Below are 16,715 nucleotides of genomic sequence, written 5' to 3'. Positions count from 1 at the left end.
TGGTATAACAGCCCAGTCTGGGAAGCGACTGCACCACAGCTGGCTGACACACTTTCTACAGCATGAATCCCGCAGTAATGGTATCTGTGAGCAAAGCCCTGCTTGTACACTCAGTTAAGCAGAATCCGTAAGGCTGTTTGTAACAGAGCCATCTGTGACCTCCGCAGCATCACACCATTAATAGCAAGGCTTGGTCTGGGTCAAACAAAAGCAGGGCAGGCTTAATAGGAGAGGAAATTAGGTGGATGTGCTTGGCTGGCCTCAGCCCCGCATGTTCCTACTGTAATTATAGCTTTCTGCAGCTCAGCTCTCTTATTCAGTGATCTCGCTGCCAGGACTGCATTTCTCATGACCGAGGTGTAGAAGCCGCATGCGGATATGTTTTGGCCCCAAGCAAACCTGCGGCAGCACAAAGGGAGCAGTGGCAGGGAACCTCGGCTCGTCACTGCCAGGAGATGGATGTGTGGCCTGGGATGTGGCAGGGAAGGGAGGGAAGGGTTGGGCTGGGGGAACAGGACCGGGACCCTTATCTGCAGAGAAAGCTGGAGATAGATACCTGATTATGGGTTTGGTTCATCCAGCACGGCCAAGTGCAGATGGGGCTGGTAGAAATCACAGCTAGCGCTGGCCCCAGTGGCGCAGCTCGGGAGGATGCTTCAGAGGCCAAGGGGTGGCACGCGGTGACAGCGGGGTGGAAGTTCCCAGCATCCACCCTCTGGGACCATCTGCTCCAGCTCTCTGCTCTTGTGCTCAGGCTGCAAATGAAGAAGACATCCTGTTTTCCTGATCTATGGAGAAAGGGCAGCCCTGGAGGGCATTCCTGCCCCTGCACGGGATAAAAAGCTTTTCCCGCTGTGGTCAGACTAAGCAGGAATGCAACCGCCCTTGGCCTGGGCTCTGCAGCCTGCAAAGGCAGCACGCTGCGCTGCGGTGAGACGGGCTCGCTGCTGATGGTGGCTGAAGTGAGAGAGGAACCAGGGGGATGCCCAGGACAGGTAAACACCCCCCACCCCGCACTGTCCCCCCTTGCAAGGAGGGCTCCCCCTCACACTCCCGCTCTCTGGGGGAGCAGGTGCCACAGTGCTTGGTGTGACCCTCTGAAAGCCTCTCCAGGAGGCCTTAATCACATTCCTCTGCAGCAGGGACACATCTGGTACAAACATGATCCTGTCCCCAAGGAGCCTGGGCTAATTCCTGCTGCAGAGCCCCAGAGCAGCCCCGGGCAGGGAGAGCTTCGGTGCAGCTTTCATCGCTACCATCCTCACCTTCAGGGACGGGGCTGCCTTGCGAGCAGCGGGGCAGGAGGGGATGTCCACAGCTTCGTGCTGAGTTGGGGCAGTCCGGGCCTGAGCTGGCCTGGCCAGACCCTGCCCCGGTCTGAGCTGTGGCCGGGCTCCTCGCAGGCTGGGAATGGGAGAAGGGAGGAACTGCCCTTTTTTTAAGCCGATTTCAAGCAATTGTGAAACTGGAGTGGGAAGGGGGCCAGGGCTGCAGGGACAGCATGTGCCCTGCTGTGCGTCCCCTTCCCCTCGCACACGAGTGGTCCGTGGCAGGAGAGCGCCTCGGTGTCTGGTGCTCTGCCACGGTCAGGCCACTCCCGCAAAGGGACACACTTGATTTTTGGCCACTGCTTTTCAGTAGTTCTCCCCCTTTTTGAGAACACTCTCCTGGCTGCCCTGTGCTTTGGGCAAGGGGGGATTTGGTGGCTCTGGCAAAGCAGCAGGGCCTGCCAGCAGGGGCTGCAATGGTGGCGATGCACGGCAGAGCCTGGGTGCCCTCCTACTGCATCCGTGCCCTCCTGTGGCCTTGGCTGGGTCCAAGGTATCCTGCCTGTGCTGCCGGCTCTCCCGAGTGAGATCATCCCAGGCATGACGGCAGAGGAAATCAGTTCCCCACCCTACCAGTGTGGCTCTGACGAGCCACTGGGGAGGTGGCACCCGTGGCTGAGGTGTCACAGCTCGTTCCCTCGCAGGCGATGGGAGAGCAAGCCTGGCAGATGCTCACCGCCCGCAGCGGGGGCACGCTGGCCTGCCTGCCTCCCAGCCATGTGCCAGACCCGTGGCAGAGGAGGAAATTAGGATATTGTCTGCTGTCCAGGAGGAATTCCTGCCTCGGCTTGTTCCTGCCAGTCCTCCGCCGACCTTCCCTCGGTGTGGAAAGCCCAGCAGGAAGCTGACTCACTGTCTGCTGCCGCCACGGCTGGGTGCGGGGCTCTGCTGCCTGCAGCACTGAGGGCTGCTCCTTTCACAGATGCAGGAATAGCTCATCGCCCAGACCCCCCGGCACCCGCCCGCCCTGCCTCTCCTCTGCCAGCGCCCGGCTCTCTGCCGACAAGCAGAGAAGAACAGCCATGGCACCCTAGTTTCTGTGCCATCTGCAGCTGGGCTGGCAGGAGGGCTGGGAGCTCGCCGGGTTACAGGCATCGCTGCCGAACACGCGGGCAGCGCCGCTGCACCAGGCTGTGGGGCAGGAGGCAGCCCCGAGGTGGGGAGGGGGGCTGAGGGGCTGGAGAGGGGTCCCGGGCTCGTCCTGCGCAATGGGGCCTGTGCCAGCCCTTGCTGACTGCTTCGTGTTCATCACGTCGCTGGTGCGGCAGCCAGCCCCGGAGCTGCCGGGGTGGCAGAGGTGCGGTGCCAGACACATGGTGGTGGCAGCATCCGGGTGGCCAGTGATGGCGAGCCAGCACTCGCCTACTTATCAAAGCTCTGCGAAGAAGCAGCTGGTCATAGCCATTCCTTCCTGGTGAGCAGCACCTAAAGAGATGTAGGAGACAGTTCAGACATCCCTGTTTCCAGCTGGGCTGTATGAATGTAGGACTAGAGATTTAATCCTGTTACAGAAAGCAGCGAATATCAGGCATAAGTTTCTTATCAAGATTCTTGCCACCTTTCCTACCAGGCTGATGGAGAAAAGGGCTGACAGCATCAATCACTGATGCTGCATTTGGGGAATCCAACATTTATTGCCTGGATAGTTTAGAAAGCTACTTTGTTCCGGGGACCGGGTCGAGCTACCTTCTTCTTCCCTCTTAGACGGTGTCACTTGACAGTAGCGTTAATACTAAAACCTGCTCTTTTGAACGGTTGGTTCCTTGCCTTTCCCTGGGCTTTCCAAGCCCTGTTAGCCCCCTGCCTCAGAGCTGCAGGGAGGTCTGTCAGGCTGGGACAGCGACCGCTCCCTCACAGCCCAGCAATACGAGTGCTGCGTCACTGGCACCGTGCTGAAAACTGCAGCAGTTATGGGCTTAGAACTTTTTTCCACGGTATTTGTGGAAACACAACCTTGCAGCACCCTCTGGGAGCTGATGAACAGGAAAGGGAAAGAGAAAGGGAGCCCGCAGGGACCCCGGCCTGGGAAACAAGGGTAAGGCCCTGAGTTTATGATGAGCGCATTCGGGTTGCTCGGTGTGTTTGTTGGGAACAGGTTTGCTGCTAGCTTGCCACTTCATTGTCAGACCTCCCTTGACATGCAGCTGTGAGGGTCATGCCTTGATGGGCAACCCACCCCTGGATGACAGGAACCATGGCCAAAGTTCCTCCATGGAGAAGTCCGGGAGGGGACATCTGGTGCTGGAGATGCCTGCTGGTGGAGACCCTTGGCAGGTAGGCAGAAGAGGTAAAGGAGAGGTGTGCTCCTCAGCTTTCCCATGGCTGTGAGGAGCTCCGTGACCCCCTGGTGACCAGCCAGAAGGGAGAAGCTGAACAGCCCAAATGGCCTGCAGAAGCAGCAACAGCGGAGGAGGAACTGCCCTCCGGCAGGGAGAAGGCTGGCTGCGGCAGAAACAGCCTGGCGACAAACACACGGCTGAGAGGGGGCTGTCAAGGACAATTCAGTGTTGAGTTGATCTAATCCCCTTCACTAACAGGGTAATTGGCCTTGCGGATAGAAGTATTACATGTGAGATAAGGACTGTAGTTATGCTTCCGGCACCGTCTTGCATGATGTTTTCCTAAGACAGGGAAAGTGGTTTAGATTAAGCTAATTCAGCACAAGTACAAAAGAGGTTGGATAGTCATGCCCAGGGTGGCTCTCAGTGACTTGATATCAAAATGGAAGGACACGGGACAGTGACACATATTAAGAAACCTTACCAAAAGGTCCAGATAGTGAAGGTGGAAGAGGCTGCTGGGGGTGGTCGTCCCAGGCATCCCTTGCAGTGGCCTAGGTGTGACTCTGTCTTGTGGCAGAGGTTGGACAAGATACTGCCACCTCCCCCAGAACCCCATGTCTTTTAAGTAGTTCAAAAAGCACATTATTCACCAAAAAAAAAAAAAATCTAATCCCAAAAACTTTGTGTCCCCGCCCTTTGTTTGATCTCCTCCTTTCTGTCAGAATAAGGAAATGATTTCTTACAACCGCAAGAAATACTCCCCACGGCGCAGGTGCTCACGGACTGTGATCTGGCCACACTTTTTGGACAAACTTCACCCAGCCTGTTGCTTTATGCTAGCTGTTTCAGATCTGAGAGGTACAATTTTGAAGTGCTGTCAGGATTCCTGCTGACGGTCTCTCTTGCAGTACCGTGCTAGGCTGACCTGCTGAAGGGACGCTGAACCCAAAAATATTTGCTATTCCAGACGATGTCAGTTGTCCTTCCACCCGCCACGCTTGGCTGCTATGGCTGTATACAGGTGGTCCCCTCTCCCCGCTGCATGCCCCTGCCTGGCACTGGCCGCTCGGGCTCAGCCGGCGCCCCCCGCACCCCAAACCCTCCTCAGCATCCCCCTCTGGGGATGCCGGCTCCTCCCCAGCCGGCGCGACCCCTCCGCCGCTCCTAAATGCCCGAGCACCCCCCGAGCGGGCCAGCCCCGCCGCCGCCGCGGCAGCCGCGCTCCCCCCGCGCCCCGGGGCGGAGCGGGGCGGGGCGGAGCGGAGCGGGGCGGCCCCGCTCCCCGCTGCCCGGGGCCGGCGAGGCGGAGCCAGCGCGGCGTGGGGCGGGCGCGTCGTGCCTGCCCGGCCGCGGCGATGCGGCGCTGAGAGCCGGGCGGCAGCGCTCCGCGCCGGGGGGGACCGCCGATGGACGCCTCTCTCTGCCAGGTGGGCAGCGGCGGGGACGAGGGCGGCGGCGGCGGCGGGGCTGCTCGCCCCTGCCCGGGGGCCGGGGGAGGCGGGGGGAGCCCGGGCGGAGGCCGGCCGGCAGGCTCGGGTCCCGGGGTGGGACGAGCATCGGGGTGCCGTGCCCAGGCTGGGGGCCGCCGGGCGCTGCCCCGGGCCGGGCGCGCCCCTGGAGCGGCGGGGCGCTGGGCTGCCCCGGGGCTCGCCGCGCCCCCGCTGCCCCCTCGCCGGGGCGCTCCCGGTTGCACTTTTTCTTCAGCGCCGGGATGCGGCGGGGTTTGTCCCCGAGCCCTCCCCAGGCCCGGCGCGGCAGCGGGCGGCCCTTGTGAGGCGCCGAACGGGTTCCGGGAGCCGGAGCCCGAGTGATGTGCGGCTCCGGGCTGAGGGCTGCTTGCGGGAGGAGAGGATTTGTCGCATGATAGTCATGGCTGCCCAGAGACGGCTCGCATGCTGCTTTAATCCCCCGGAGCGACTTGAGGGTCCGGAGCCCGCTCCTGCCCGTGCCTGCGTGTCGCAGCTCGGCCCGCCGCACGTGGCCCCGCCGGTGAGCAGCCGGTGAGCAGCCGGGAAGCGGGCAAGGGCCGGGAGCGTCCGCCTCAGTCCTCTGCCTCCTGCCTCTGCCCAGTCACCTTCACGCTGGCGGGCAGAATGGGCTCCCCCGGCGCCAGGCCGGTACCTGTTATAGGCGTGGGCTCTGGTCCCACGCGTGCCCGCAGCGCCCTTTCCTTGGGTGTCCACAGCAGCCGTGTGGGGAAAGTGATGTGCAGCCGTAATGCGTGTGGCCCGGTGCCATGCGCAACCCAGACCCCCCGAAATTTGCTCTGCCTCTTTCCCTGCCTAAGCATACACAGGTTTCCAGCCCAGCCTGATGCTGCCTTTGGTTGTGAGGGGCAGGTGAGTGCAAGGCTGGGGCAGCCCTCGCTGGCCCCGTGGGCGACAGCGGGTGCCCATGGCACTGGCAGTGGGCACGGCAGGCACTGTGGGGTGACAGGGCCATCCTGATGTCTGCGGCCGAGCTCTGAAAGGCTCCTGTTTGCGGCCAGGGGCATCAGACATCCCCTCCCTCCAACCTCTGCTGGGTTTCCAGGCCATTAAACCCAGTGTCTGGCCCTTGCCGTGTCCTGGGTGCGGCGGGGGAACTGGGAGCCCCCCTGGAGCAGCCCGCTGTGGTGGGCTGGAGCAGCTGATGGACTCGGGCCTGCCCCCTCCCCAGTGAAGCACTTTCTGTATCAGCACAGATGTTTTCCCAGATCTGGCCCCAGCGAGGAAGGAGTGGCTGCCCCGGGGGCCCGTGCGGCTGGGGCTGCCCCGCGGCATGCACAGCACATCGCCCAGGATCCTTTCAGCCATTAACTGATTAACCTGCTGCTCCTGGAAGCCTGGGCTGCCTATATCTAATCAGATGGAGGCCAGGGTTTCCCAAAGGGCCATTTCACCACAGCCTTTATGCCCACCCCTCTGTCACGAGGAGCCTCCTGGCCGCTTGCAACAGGAGTGGCCACCGAGGAGCCTGAAGCGCCTGATGGGAATGGGAGGCTGCAGAGGGGATGCCCAGAGGTGCGTGTCTCGGCAAGTAGCACCCAGCAGAGAACTGCCTGCTTTGTCCGGCTCCACTTGTCTGGGCATGATTCTGCTGTCATCTGGAGAAACAAGGATTTCCAGGGAAGGGCTGAGGGGCAGCCCTGAAGCCAGGGACTCTCTAGGAGCCTTACATCTCTTGTAAATCCCGGGCTTAAACCCTAGTGAAGCAAGGTGGCCAAGGCTGGAGAGCCGGGGTGAGCGTGCGTGGGAAAGCATCAAGCTTTGCTTTGCAGGAAAGGCAGCGAGGGTGGGAGGGGGGGACGTGGCTTCCCTGGAGCGGGAATGTTTGGCATTTGCTGCACCCCGCCACTCTTCCTCCTTCTCCATGGGGGGTTCTTGGTGGGAGGGCAACGCCTGAGCAGAAGAGAGTTGCTCCACCTCTTTCTGCTGCAGCAGAAGCCAAGCTTGTCCCAGGGGATGCATGTCATCCCTTACAATGAACAGCTTAAACCCCAGCGTGTTGTTGGTCTTGCCTTGGCAGGCTCCCATGCTGTGCTTGCAGCATTTGGATACTGCTCAGCGATGTGGTCAGTGTCTGGGGTGAGGTGGGGATGCCATGGGTCTTCCCAGCTTCCCTGGTTCCTCCGTCGGCATGCTGGAGACCAAAGGAGTTCCTGTTCTTTGAAGTTTATCTATGATAAGTGTCTTAGCGATGGGTTCAACCTACTTATCGTGCTGGCTCTGCCAAGGAGGGAACAGTTCTGGCTGGTTGTGTCTGCTTGACACTGCTGAAGGGCTTCCCGTGTGCCATGCCCTCCTCTGACTGCAGACCCCGGGGACGGTGAGCTGGTGGGTTGCGTGCTGCTGCCGCTCTTCCCCTGCAGCATCCCAAGCGGGCCAGATTAGAAAGCCTTCATCCTCAGCAAGTGGTACAGCACAAAGATGTGTGCCTCTGCCATCTGAGGTCTGATGTGCAGCATGGCTCAGGGATGTGATGGATGACGCCTTTGCTCCAGCCGGGTATGAGCAGAGGAGCCGAGACGGTGTGTGCGCTCTGCCGTCTCCTTTCTTGGCTGCTGCAGCGAGCCCTGTGCCCAGAGAGGGAGGAGGGGCCCTGGAGGCCTGGGCTGTGGCACGGTGACAGATGATAGTTTCCCTGCGTGTCTGGAGTGTGGGCAGGATGTGGGGTGACACAGAGGATGTGACTCGCTCTCCAATTCCCCCCGAAGAGCAGGAATGTCGTGGCCAGGGTTAAAGGAGAGACTTCTCCCATCCCGTCCCTCTCTGCTCTCCAGTTGGAGTGACCAGCACGGCCCCACGGTCAGCCTGCATTGAGCAGCAGCATCCAGTGGAGTCACAGATGCTGTTCTCCTCCTGCTCATGTGCCACAGGCCTAGAAATGCTGGCATTTTAAGCGTTAAACAGTTTTCTCATTGCTCTTTTGGTGAAATGCAATGCTTTTCATCTGTGTTGTAAAATAAATCCCCCAAAGTCCTTAAGCTTTCTGACATAGGAAGAGGAAGGCAGGGGGGATCCTGTGCTTGTGTCCTGCACGGCTGCGGTGGTCTGAGCTGTCCTCCCTACAGCTTCGCCTGGTCTTCCCTTACTGTCCCACTTCCCCCAGGGACACATGCAGACCAGCAGGGAGTCTCAGGGTCAAGTCTATGGGGAACTACAAGGGCTACCTGAGTTGCCACCATGCGTGCATCTGAGCTGCTTTCTTAGCCCCAAACGGAGGTGGGGAGCAAGCAGCTCTGCCCCATCTCTTTTGCTCTGGCAGCTTTGCCCTGGCTGTGAGTGTGCTGACTGCTTGATGCAACTGGGAAGTGTCTGACTACTCTGCAAAGCCATCAGCTAGTTTGCAGAGTGTGGCCCTTTGCCGGCCATGTGATACTCAGCTGTACAGGCTGTCCTCCAGGTGGAGGGACAGCCGATGGCTCCTTAGTCCTGGTGTAAACTCATGTGTGTAAGCATTCGCAGACAGCGTACATGGGTAAGAAGAGCTGAAGGGATTTGTCTGCAAATGCATCTTTGCAGTGTGGAGCCTGCCTCCTGCAGCAGGTACAGGACTGGTCTGATTTTTGGTTGCACATGTGATTCTCGCCAGCTTTGAGCTCTCGGTTGAAGCTGCCTGGCTGCATCAGTCAGAGATCAGTGTCCCCAGGGAGCCCAGCTTGTGCTGGGCGGGGAGGGCTCGTACATGGCATCCTGGATTGGATTTCTCAACAGCTTGGTTTGGCCTCCCCACGCTCCCTGCAGTTGGGAGAAGGTGGAGTTCCTGTGAGAGAGGAGCGTGGCCGGATGTCCTGGAGAATCCTTCCCGAGACTCCTGTCTGAGATGAGGGAAATGGTTCAGCTGACTTGGATGACGCTGACCGTGAGTGATGTGCTGTCTTTCCAGATAACAGTGAGCTGAGTGCCCGTGTGTTAACAACCCGGGGCTTAGGAAAATGCCATCTTGGAAAGAAATGGTAGATAGAGTGTTGTCTTCTTCAGCAGTGGGGCTGCTCCGTGAAGGAGTATTCCCACCAAGCCTCTCTCCTTCCCTGAGGACCATGTGCTTTGCCAGCTTTCCCTGATGACCTTCTCTTAGTTTATCAAGAATATTGTGACCTCTTAGAAAAGAGGGTCTGGGGAGATTGGGAACAGACAGAGAAACGCTGACTACTACACCCGTGCGGTGTATGTAATGCTCTCTGAGTCAATACCAAGCAGAGCAACCCCTGTCTGTTTGAGTAGTCTATGTAGTTCGGCTAACGAGAAGTACCTCTGTCCTTGCAGGTATCCGTGGGGCTGGTGTAGCATGGATGTTCCTATGTGCAGAATCCTCCATCCCAGCTGCATCTCCCCAAAACTGTTCAGAGCAATAAAGAGGCAGATGTAGGGCGAAAGGGCCCGGCTGCCCTGTTCCGGAGCAGCAATCGTGGGGAAGAAAGCTCTTCTGCCAGAGGTGACGTGAAGAAGTGTCTGGCGGAAGAGAGGGAATCCTGTTAGCTCCCTCCTTAGGGCATTTGTCTGGAGCCAGGCTGCGTGAGCGGCGACCTTGTCGGATCCTATCAGCGGCGCGAGGGTGGGCTGGCGCGGGCGCTGGGTGGGAGCCCCCAGGCGAAGGGAGGCCGGGTCTCCCTGGTCCAGCCTGCAGCTGCCCCGTCGCTGCCTCCAAAACCACCTTGTGCCGCTCTGGTTACACTTCTTGCCTCACTTTTTTTTAACGTAATAATCACAAATGTTTCGCAATTTCTTATTTCCCGTTTTGCTTTGAGGAGAATGTGTGAGCTATTTAAATGTGATCATTAAGACTGAAACTTCTGCGAGTCTGCGTTTCCTGGTTATCCTCCAGTCACCCTAAGCTCTGCAGTTCTGTCTCCTCATTTCCATCTGAGATTGCAGACAGTTCAGCAGTGCTGTAGAGCGAGTCCCAGGAAAAACACCTACGGAGGGCCTGTCTGCCATGCACCGGTTGGCACAGTGTCTGGGGACTCTTGGGTCCCGTCATTATAAATGCAATAATTATCGTAACGACTGAACCAGTGGTGGGCCTCTCGTAGATACAGTGATCAGCCTACTTGATGAGAAGGTGGAAATTCGAGTTAGGACCAGGGCTATGTATAAGTCCTGTTTATTCCTGCTACCTGCGTCTTGAGCCAATGATGAAGATTTGGCTGAATCACACTTTCTGGAAAGGCTTCTTATTTCTGGAGGATCCCCTGCTTTTTGCAGTTTCTTCAAGTGGTTACACAACCTTGTTTTAAAATAAACCCTGCTTCATTTCTAAAGTGTCTGGCAGCTCCATCCATTTTTGGGTCCTACTTTTCTTTTGCTTCATGAGAGTTATTTCGTCCCAGATAACTTCTCTACAGGAAATTATTCTCCAGGACCGAGTTGCCAACAAAGGTGAGGCAGCAGGTAGCAGAGCAGCGGTCTCAGTGCGGCTGGCAGCAGTGGCCTCTCAGCAGGGTTTAGTTAGTCGGGTATGCAGGGACCGAGGGGAGGTTTGCAGCCCATGGTGGGCCACATGCTGCTGCGACCCCCTGCTATCAGTGTCTGGGCTAGACAGGGCGGCCCTAGCTCTGGCAAATCTACATAATGACATTAACATTTTCACAAGTACATTTGCATTACAAGGGATCTTTCAGAGCAACAAAAATGATGTGAGTTCTTTAGATTTTCTCTCGACGGCTTCTTTCTCACACCTCAAAGCATAAGTAAGCAGTAAACTTCCTTACTCCTGTTTATATGTCCCAGACATGCATCAGCTCTTGTTGCAACCAAATGTCCTGGGAGTTTCTGTTCAGCAATTTGCAATCCTCTTTGGGTCTCTGACTTTCCAGAAGACATTCCTCCGTTTGAAGTGCTCCTTGCATTCTTCCTCCTCTGAAGCTGACCTTTCAGTTTGGCTGTATTTTAATCCCGTTTTGTTCAAACAAGCGGACTGTGGAATCCACACTGCTCTGATGGTCTCATCCTTGTGGGTACTTACTGATCTACCAGATGTTGGCATCTGCTAGTACTGTCAGCACTACTTTTGATTTTAGGTCCTTGATGAGCGTACGAAATAGTACTGACCCTGTCTCTGTGGAGGTTTGTTAGGAACTCCCTCAATTAGTCAGGATTTTCCCCATTCATAACAACTGTTTTGGGATCCCTTTGCTGCTGTTTGCTCCTCAAGGGCTGACTTTTATCAGAATACTGCGTTCTGCATGAGCAATGCCACAAGAGTCTATTACTGTCCTGTTTATCTCCTATGCTTGGTTGCTAATCAAAGAACAAAGAAATCTTTTTGACTAGACTTCTTCCCCTGTGTTGGCTGGCACTGGACAATAATTAAAGCTAGAGTATCTTTAAGTTGGAAAAGCTGAGGGCAAAACCTCTGTATTTTCCCTGGGGATTGTCAGACTAGGCAACCCATGGTTACTTGGGATAATTCCGCTATCGCCCTCATTTAGGCTCTGACCCTTCCAGTCTCTTGGAATTTCCTTGGCATTACCAGGCTTGTCAAATATGAGTATCAGCTGGTGAGAAATGTTACTGGGCAGATCTCTGGGAACTCTTGGACCCGTTGATTTTTAAAATGTTTTACGCCCTTTCCATTTACTAATATATGGGAAAGTACTTAAGCACCTCAGTGTGATGCAAGAGGGGTAGTTTCCAGAGATGTTTATTAAAGAAGTATGCCTGTCTCCATCGTTACTCACAATGCTATCATCCCCATATAGTAGCTGGATGCTGCTACTGGCACATGGCTTTGTCCCCAATGATTTTAGAAGCAAAAATAGTGAAACATGGACTCTACTGTCTTTACTATCTCCCAACTTCTTTCTTACGTGGGCTGTTTCCCCCATTTTTCCTCACTTTTGCTCTTATTTCAGGTTGGCTGACAGTGCACCCCAGCTCAGAGGCACCCCACTTGCTTGCTATGTGGTGTTTGAAGGAAAGACACTGAGGACTATCAAATGCTAAGAAAATATCTCACATGAAGAGTTTGAAAAACCTGAGAATACTTTATTAGTGAAATGACAAATAGGGGGAGACATGGCAAAAGAGCAGAAGATAATGGATGAGACAGAGAAGGTGGTTTGAATTTCTCTGTTCCTCCACCTCTGACTGCAAGAAAAAGGGATTTTCTGCTTCACGGGGATGAGACTGATTGATTAAAAAGTGTACATATAATTTACATATAATGTGTGAGTAGATGGTAGAACTCCACATGGCAGGGAATTATTGAAGTCAAGGATGTGGCAAGATGCAAAAAGGCACTGGAAATAAACTCAAATTATGCAGAATAAACATTGCAGAAGGAATACTGTTTCAGGCCTCTCATCTGAGATTTTCACAAACGCATTGCGTAGTGGCTGCTCGGAGCAGAATGCTGGAGCTGACTTCTCTGTGATAGACCGCTGCGTCCTCGTGGCTTCCTGAGGCCCTGAACTCTCCTCTGCGGACCTTGAATGCCGCTCAGCTGTCCATCAGCCCAGCTTCAGCCTTGAAGCCGTTGGCCCAATTTGAGAGAGGAAGGGAGCTGCAAGGAAGCTGCCTCACTATGTATTTGGTGGCAAGAGGGAGAGGAGACCCAAAGCAATGTCCGTGTTGAGGGAAGGGCAGGGACAACTCTTCACTTGCTCAGTTTGCAGCAGCTAGCTGATCAGTGAAGGCTTTGCTGGGGCCAGGCCAGGCTGGGCTTTTGTGTGTGCGGTGTTGTCTCCTCCTCAGGGCTTCTACAGAGAAGATGTGGGAAAGCTGACATTGCTGAGATGTGTCAGGGATGTTCACAGACAGGGAATACACATCTGTAGCTAGCCAGGCTCTGTGAGTAACGTATCCTATGGAATGACTTGGTTTAATTGAAGTTTTAGGTGGGGAAGAGCTAGTAGGGAAGGCATGGAAGTGGTGCTGAGCAACTCCACTGACTTTTATGGACTGAACTTCAGTACGCCTTTTTGAGGCTGGTGAGAAGTTCCCTGGTGGTTGCAAACTCTGTAAGACTATTGCTTTACATGAGGAGGGCAGTGACTCCATTGCCCATGGTGGAATTGCAGGAGGCAGCTCATCTCAAACTGAGCCTGGAGAGAGCTTGCAGTGAAGTCTGGAAGGATGCACACCTGCCTCCTCCTCCTCTCTGTGCACCTTGTGCTCATGGCAAAGGGCAGTGTTGAAGCATGGGAGAACAGTTAGGGGTTCACTCCCTCCAGTCTCATGGTGAGGAGCCAGTGTGGCTGCTGTAGTGGGTAGTTGCTCCTTTGAGAGGAGCAAGAATTACCTTCCAGGACCAGGCATTTCCTGGGGGATATCTGAAGTTGGGAGATGTGCGGGAGAGTGGGGAGAGAGGAGCTGTGCAGTAGCCAAACTGGGGGAGGAGAGAGGAACAGAACAGATGGGAGGGGGAGGCGAAAGAGGGGTGGGAAGCAGTGCACATACATCAGTGACCAGAAGTGACAAACTGCTCTTAGATTAGATGATGTAAAATACACAAACCTTTTCCTGATACTGCTATTCTGCAGAGCTGCTGGCAGACTGAGGGCTTTGCTTTTTAATTAGTAAGGAATGGGGCTGCTAATTGGCAGAACTAGTCTGAGTCATGGGCTCAGCCTGGGCTGCAGCTCTGGAGCAGCAGGACCCACGGCTGCAACTTTGTGCTCAGCTCCATGAGCTGTGCTGGCTTGCAGAGGCTGCCTGGGCTCAGTGGGCTACTGTATGGGGAGCACAGGACCTTCCTGGGTGAAATCCAGTCCCTTTTCGCTCTGCAGCACGTCATCCTCGTGCCTTAGAAGGAGTAGACTTTTGTTTCTGTTATCCCCGCTGCTGTTGCTGTTGCTCTTCCCAGCTGCTCTGTGATGGTTGCTGCCAGCTCAGCTGTTCTGGCTTCTGTCTTGCTCTTACCTGTGGCCTCCTGGGTTGCCCCCTCCCTTCCAGCAGCTGGTCTAGGTTTTGCTGATCGGATATAACCCAGGGACTGGCTGTATGGCTTCATTTCAGCCTGACATCAGAAAAAAATGCAAGGTTGCATTCCTTCCCATATGGGTTTAGGGTGTCAGGGACTCCCCCTCCCCACCATTCTTGTATCCATTAGCTAAGTCTCTTTATATCTGCCCTATCACTTATTCATGATCATCTAGATCAATCTGTTGAAAAGTGCATTTATTGAAACCTGATCCTGGCTTTGTCTGGATTGCAAGGGCCTTTCTAGCCCAATCTCTGCTGCGTGGTTTACAACCACAAAGTCCATTGAGGCTGGGAAGAGAGCTGGCTTAGCACAATGCTGCTTCCAAGCCTAGGAGCATATGGATCCATCGCCAGGAGAAACACAAGGCTTGGATGCCTAATACCCATTGAACAGCCTCAGTGTGCCAGGAGGACAAAGGTATGTATATGTGCAGTACTTAGAGCACCCACAGAGATTTTTGACTTGATTTTTGACAGAAAAACCTTCCATAATGGGAACAGAGTGGACAATTGTGTGCATGTTTCATACACTGGAAGGTGTCTTCCAACGAAAACCACTTTTCCTCTCTGAATAACTCCTGGAAAACTGATGCACCCATCATGGTTGTAGCCCCTGCAAAGCATGTTGCTCTTGGGAGTCGTGCAGGTTTGTGTGCAAGGAGGAATGAGGCAGGTGAGTGCAGTTAGAGAGGCAGCACTGATAACTGTCTCCTCAAATCCTGTACAGCTGGGCAGCTCATTATTGCTTGCACCTGGGAAGAAGCCATTTCCAGAAAAGAGGAGGTCATGGGGAAACATGAAGATTCAAGGGTAGTCCAGACTACACAAGTAAGAGGAGAGCAGGATATGATGACTTGTTTCTGAAGCGTGGTAGAGTTGCAGAGCAGTGGCTTGCTCATGTCAATCCCTGAACGTGTCTCCAGCTGGGCTGGGAGGCTGTGGAGAGGCAAAGGCACCTCCAGGTGCCACAGAGCTCTGTGCCTTGCCCTCTGGAGCTTGCTTTGCCTTCAGTAGCTGGATAGCTGATGAGGATGGTGCACCCGCTGATAGCTATGCACTCTGCTTTAATGCATGAGTGCTTCGCTTTTGCAGTCAGGGTTGTGCCCTGCTTGTCTGCCTTTACACCCTTTCCCTGGGTACAGTGTACAAGATCTCCCTTATCCTTTCCCTCCTGATGCAGAATGCTGTATCAGCTGAGATGCAGATACAGGCATGTGAATACAAGAGAGAACTCCTGGTATCAGTCACGCTAAAAAAGGCACAGAGGGCCAAAGAAATCTGTGGCTTCAATTGCTTTCTTGATATCATGGATACCAGGAAGTGTTATTTATTTCCAAGTCTAGGACCCCAAAGTGCCAGGTGTTATGTGAACAGAGAAAAATGACATTTTAAAGTTTACTGTCCACAGTGGAAGCCACCATGGTGTGAGAGTGAGGCAGTACTGATGAAACAGTACTCTCGGTATGCAAGTAACTTTATTTTCTAAATTATAACCCCATGTTATGGGATCAGTTTTCAGGATTGTGCTTTGCTATGCACTTTGTGGCAAGGCCAGTTCACTGATAGACTGTCACTGCCACAGGAATGAGGATGCTGGTCTCTGAGAGTTCATTTAACATCCGAGTGACCTACCCTTGGTACAGGAACTCTGGTACATTACTTCTTTATTCTTTCTTTCAGTACCTGCTGTTGTTGCTCCACTTAAAAACAAAACAAATGCCTTAATAAACTCCTAGTTAAAAGAAGAATTGGGAGGGGGTGAGTTATTCTGATTATAAGGGGCTCAAGTTAACTGTATCATCCATATTCAGCCAGCTTTATTTGATGGAAAGTGGTTGCACAAAATCATCACTGCTGTTCCTTAGCTGTCTTTTAAGATGTTCTCTCCAAATCAGTGATTGCTTGTTGCTTCATTTTGTTAAACTGTTTTGTGTCTGGATGTGGGTGAGACCTTCTCTATCCCACTTTGAAAATTGAAGGATTTTTACTCTTGTGCTGGGAGAGCGGGGGTTTTCCCATCATCTCTGGTGCCTGTGGGAGCTGGGACCCACCAGAGCTGGCAGGTCGCTGCTCTGCAGTGCTCTGCTGGGCCGTCCTCTGCTTTGCTGCCCTTGCTTCTCCTATGGAAGTGCAGCCCTGCTGCCTGGCAGTTCTTGGAAGTTTTCTGCTCAATTTAATCCTTTCAACTGATCAATGAACTGTGTGGTATTGGGGGAGAGGGGAGTGATGTGAGGGCAGTCTCTTTGGTGTCACCATCTGTTTCTGTATTTAGTCAAGGCTCCTTGGGGAATTTCATGTTTAGAAAAAAGGGCTGATGGAAGGAGATGCACTAAAACAAACTCAGTCTTTCAGGAAATGGGGGCTATGCTGGGCAGAAGTTACAATAATTATTTGCTCTGTGGTTCCTATCCTGCCAGTGTTAGCACGATGTTCCTTTTGGAAACAGCATAAATGGGTGCAGTTATTCTACTGGGCAGAGGCAATTGCTGTTGTAAAAACAGCTACAACTTCAAAGTAAACTGAAGTAAGTACTTCTGGGCAGCTGAAATGCCACAGTGCCTGGGAGTTTCATCGTGTTGCCTTCTGCTCCTTAGCAGCACACAGAAGGATCTGCCGTAAGTCTGTAGGTAATGGTGCAATATTGCACGAAAGAACTAGGTCTCCTTTTGGCAGTATTTGTTAATACTTTTTCACATGGA

General features: G+C 54.4%; 1 protein-coding gene across 1 annotated transcript in view; it reads left to right on the top strand.

The window, feature by feature from the left end:
- Window positions 1-2,536: 2,536 nt before the first annotated feature.
- Window positions 2,537-16,715, top strand: part of LOC309590352 (unconventional myosin-X-like) — a gene marked incomplete at its 5' end in the record, with an annotated part of 96,801 nt that continues 82,622 nt past the window's right edge. Inside the window, 2 exons of the mRNA XM_082311471.1 lie at window positions 2,537-2,625; window positions 3,473-3,602. Of these exons, the coding sequence (XP_082167597.1) occupies window positions 2,537-2,625; window positions 3,473-3,602 (219 nt within the window). The remainder of the gene's footprint in view (window positions 2,626-3,472; window positions 3,603-16,715) is intronic.

Source organism: Platalea leucorodia, assembly GCF_965183815.1.
Source record: "Platalea leucorodia genome assembly, chromosome: 5".
NCBI classification, from domain to species: domain Eukaryota; kingdom Metazoa; phylum Chordata; class Aves; order Pelecaniformes; family Threskiornithidae; genus Platalea; species Platalea leucorodia.
This window is presented reverse-complemented; position numbering and strand designations above follow the sequence as displayed.